At 66.7% G+C, this 3,720-nt stretch overlaps 2 protein-coding genes across 2 annotated transcripts; one reads left to right on the plus strand and one right to left on the minus strand.

Moving 5' to 3' along the window:
- Nucleotides 1-241: 241 nt before the first annotated feature.
- EMIHUDRAFT_194846 (hypothetical protein) lies at nucleotides 242-1,160 on the minus strand (the record flags this gene model as incomplete). The annotated part of the gene is made up of 3 exons (XM_005794493.1): nucleotides 242-251; nucleotides 511-662; nucleotides 894-1,160. 3 exons carry the CDS (start codon nucleotides 1,158-1,160, stop codon nucleotides 242-244), a joined length of 429 nt encoding a protein of 142 aa, XP_005794550.1.
- Nucleotides 1,161-2,861: 1,701 nt separating this feature from the next.
- Nucleotides 2,862-3,351, plus strand: EMIHUDRAFT_194847 (hypothetical protein; the record flags this gene model as incomplete). Its single annotated transcript, XM_005794494.1, has 2 exons — nucleotides 2,862-3,241; nucleotides 3,312-3,351. 2 exons carry the CDS (start codon nucleotides 2,862-2,864, stop codon nucleotides 3,349-3,351), a joined length of 420 nt encoding a protein of 139 aa, XP_005794551.1.
- Between the last annotated feature and the right edge of the window lie 369 nt (nucleotides 3,352-3,720).

Here is a 3,720-nt window from a genome sequence, read left to right on the forward strand (position 1 = left end):
GACGAGCATTCCCCCCACCCCGCCAGGCACCTCGATCTCGCCGTCGTGCTGCGCTGCGCGCGCCGTCGCCTGCGGCTTCATGCCGAGCAGTCCGATCGAGAAGCCGACGACGGAGCTGAGGCGGGGGGTGAGGGCGGGAGGGTGGGGTGGTGAGGGTGGGGGTGGGAGGGTGGGGGTGGGAGGGTGAGGGGTGAGGGTGAGGGGTGAGGGTGGGGGTGAGGGTGGTGGTGGGGGGGGGGGGTTAGCTGAGGCTTCGAGGGCGGCTCGTCACCACCCTCCCGTGTCCCTCCTCCCCTCTCCTCCTCCCCTCTCCGGGTGGCTCGAGGCGGCGGGAGAGAGAGTCGAGGCGGCGCACTCGAGGGGGGCGGCGAGGCGGGACGAAGGTGTGAGTGTGCGTGGGTGTGACAAGCAGAGGAGCGGCGAGAGAGGCCCGTGTCGTAGGAGGCTCGAGCAGCAGCGAGCTAGAGCCGGGGAGCTAGGGCAGGCAGTCTGGAGCGGGGAGAGAGGCACCCGTCTGCTGCGGCGACTGTGAACGAGTAGCGGCAGCGCGACGGCTCGGGCACGAAGATGGGAACCTCGAAGGTGGCGCCGGGCGCGAGCGACAGCGCCGTCGCCGCCCACCGCTGCGCCTCCACCTCCGGCTCCGCGGCAAGCTCCGGCGGCTGGCGCGCCGTCCGGGTCGGCGCGGGAGAGAGGGCGGGAGGCGGCGCGAAGGAGGCCGCCGCGACCGCCTCGCCCGCCGAGTCGGCCGGCGCCGCTTCCGCCACGACCGCTTCCCCCGCGACCGTCACGACCGCCTCCTCCGGAGCGCCGCTTCCCGACTCCCCGGCCGCGGCACCGGCGTGACCATTGGCGGGAGAGAGTGCTGCGGCGGCACCGCCCGTGATCGCCACCAGGCCCTCGATGATGGAGCAGTACGACTCCACCGCTTGCTCTGCTGACAGCGAGCGCACGTCGTTCCAGGCCTCCCACTTTGCACGAGCCACTGCGTCAAAGCGCGACGGCCCAGACTCGGGCGCCGGGCCCTCGGCCTGCTTGAAGAGGGCGTACAGCTTGAGCCGCTGGCTGTTTGTCAGCAGGTTCGGCGGCAGCGAGCGTGCGTCCTCAGACGCCCGCTTATACCTGGCGAGCGCCACCGGGTCGAGCGCGGGCAGCGGCATTGTGGAGTCTCCTTTCTCCAAGTTTGCTATGCGGCGTCGACACGTCTCGGAAAGAATTTTACGGCCACCGCGAGGTGGCACGAAGTTTGCAGCGAGAATCGGAGAGAGACTGCGAAGTGAGATAGGAAGAGGCGGACGCCCAATGGTGGGCGACGGCTAGCGCACCACACCCCTCTCCTTCAAACCCTGTCTGTGTGGTGGCGGCGTGCCGTTCTCCCATCCCTCCCTTGGGCTGTCTGTTTTCTTTCTTTCTTTCTTTCTGTGGCGCCGGGCCCGCCCTCCAGGGCGTGGCACGTCTAGTGTCAGCGACGCAAACGGCAAGTGTTTTGCGACGGCAAGTGTTGGGACCAACACGACGCCGATCGTTGAAAGAAAGTAGCAACCACTCACAGGCTCTACAGCCAAACCGGCGGGAAGGCAGTGACTCAAAAAGGGGTCGAGCCGCACTAATGGGGTGTCTCCGAGCTTACTGGAGCTCTGATGGACGGCCCTGACTATCCCTGACACACAGAGAGTCACTGACGGCACATAACACCCTATAACTGCGTCATGACCAGCCTGCCATGCGTCGCCGGTGCCGCATTCGTTGCTGTGCTTCTTTAGCAGGCGGTGGACTGTCGGCTGCGAGGACGGTCGCATTTGCGCGAGGCGAGGCAAGCATTGCTGCGCGTTGCATGCGCCATGCCTCCAGCGCGTGCGGGAGCTCCTGGCTGAGCGTTGAGTCCAGGCGAGTTGCGCTGGCCACCATCGCTACGCCGAGCCGAGCTGACGCGCCGAGGCGCCGGCCAGTCGCAGCCGTGAGGCATGCCACAGCAGCAGAAGCACCTGCCACCCATTGGGCGGTCAGACAGAAGGCCAGGGCAGCACTGGCAAGTGCAACGCGCCTCATGTCGGAGAGCGACGCCTCTTTCGCGGCTTATAATGCGAGTTTGTTGTTAAAGGATAGTGTGTGGCATAGAGCTCTACAGCTCTACAGCGCTCCAGAGCGCTCTACATCTCGTCGGAGAGCGAGCGTGCCTCTTTCGGGCTTATGCGAGTTTGTTGTTAAAGGATAGTGTGTGGCATAGAGCTCTACAGCTCTACAGCGCTCCAGAGCGCTCTACATCTCTACATCCTCTACACCCTCCCTCAGGCAACAGACTGTACCGCGCAGGGAGGGAGGGAGGGAGCTAGCTGCACACCCCGCTCTCCCCGCCCGGGCCGGTCCCTCCTCTGCTTCCCTGCGGTGCGTATAGCTGTCAAAGAAAGAAAGAAAGAAAACAGACAGCCCAAGGGAGGGATGGGAGGACGGCACGCCGCCACCACACAGGTTTTGCTGCGCCGTGCACTTTCGCGGCCGTCCTTTGACGTCACACAGGGATTTCAAGGGGAGAAGTGTGGTGCTAGCCGTCGCTCACCCTCGGGACCACTTCCTATCTCTCTTCGCAGTTTCTCACCAATTCTCGCAGCGACCTTCATGCCACCTCGCGTTCTTCCCACTCTCGTCCTTCCTCGTTCTCTCTCCTGCTGTTTCATCCTCTGACTCATCGCTCTCCTCGGCCTCGTTCTGAAACGCCGCCCTGTCTTCCGATCGTGAGTTTGGGTTTTCTTTCCCGCATGAAAATTCTCTTCTGTCATCAACAGTCTTGATGACAGTGACAGAGCTAGCCACTCGAGCCCTCTCTCCCGAAGGCTCCTTCGCCCACAGCCCACATCCCAATCATGAGTGCCTTCCTGGTGGCGGAGCCGGCCATCGTGTGTGTGGGCGAGATTGCGGCCGCCGCAGCTCCGGCGCTCGCGCGGGTGGCGGGAGATGAGGCAGCCGCCGGCAGCGCCGCCCGGGACGCGAGCAACTCTCGCTGGAGGATTGGCGACAGGGCGCGCGAGGTGCTGGAGGCCGAATTCAAGCGCGAGCGCTTCCCCTCGGCGAGCCATCGGCTCAAGCTCGCGCAGGCGCTCGACGTGGAGCCGAGGCGGATCCAAGTCTGGTTTCAGAACCGGCGGCAGCGCAACAAGGGCCCAGAGCCCTCGCGCTCGGCGTCCGCGGGGCCGGCCAGGTCGCAGCAGCGCGGCTCGCACGTCGAACTCGCCCGCCCGAGCTGGTGCCCGCCACCCGAAGGAACTAGCGGCGGCAGCGGGAGCAGCAGCAGCATCCGTGGCGGCGGCCTCGAGGCGCTTCACTGCAGCGAGCACGGGGCGGACCTCCAGCTGACGATGAAGTTGGGGCAGCAAGCCGCCGCCGCGGCTGCCGCCGCCGCCGCCGCCACTGCCGCCGCCGCCGCCGCCGTCCGCGGCAAGCGGGCCCGCGAGGCGCCTCTCGCCCCGCGCCGCCGAAAGACGCCTCGGGAGGAGAGAGAGAGAGAGAGACAGAGAGAGAGAGAGAGAGGGCCCCTGCTGCGGTGTGTAGGCGTACCCGGTCTGCGCTGAGCGGCAGATCACCGCCGCCTCGAGCACGGGCGCCGAGCGCGACGGCCGGCCCGCGTCAAGTGCACTGCCCCGGAGCCATGGCCCCGTGGCCTGCCCCTCCCCCTTTCCCCTCCCCTTTTCCCCTCCCTCGCTTCCACTCCCTCGCTTCCCTCCT

This window comes from Emiliania huxleyi (assembly GCF_000372725.1).
Source record: "Emiliania huxleyi CCMP1516 unplaced genomic scaffold EMIHUscaffold_1, whole genome shotgun sequence".
Classification (NCBI taxonomy): Eukaryota; Haptophyta; order Isochrysidales; family Noelaerhabdaceae; genus Emiliania; species Emiliania huxleyi.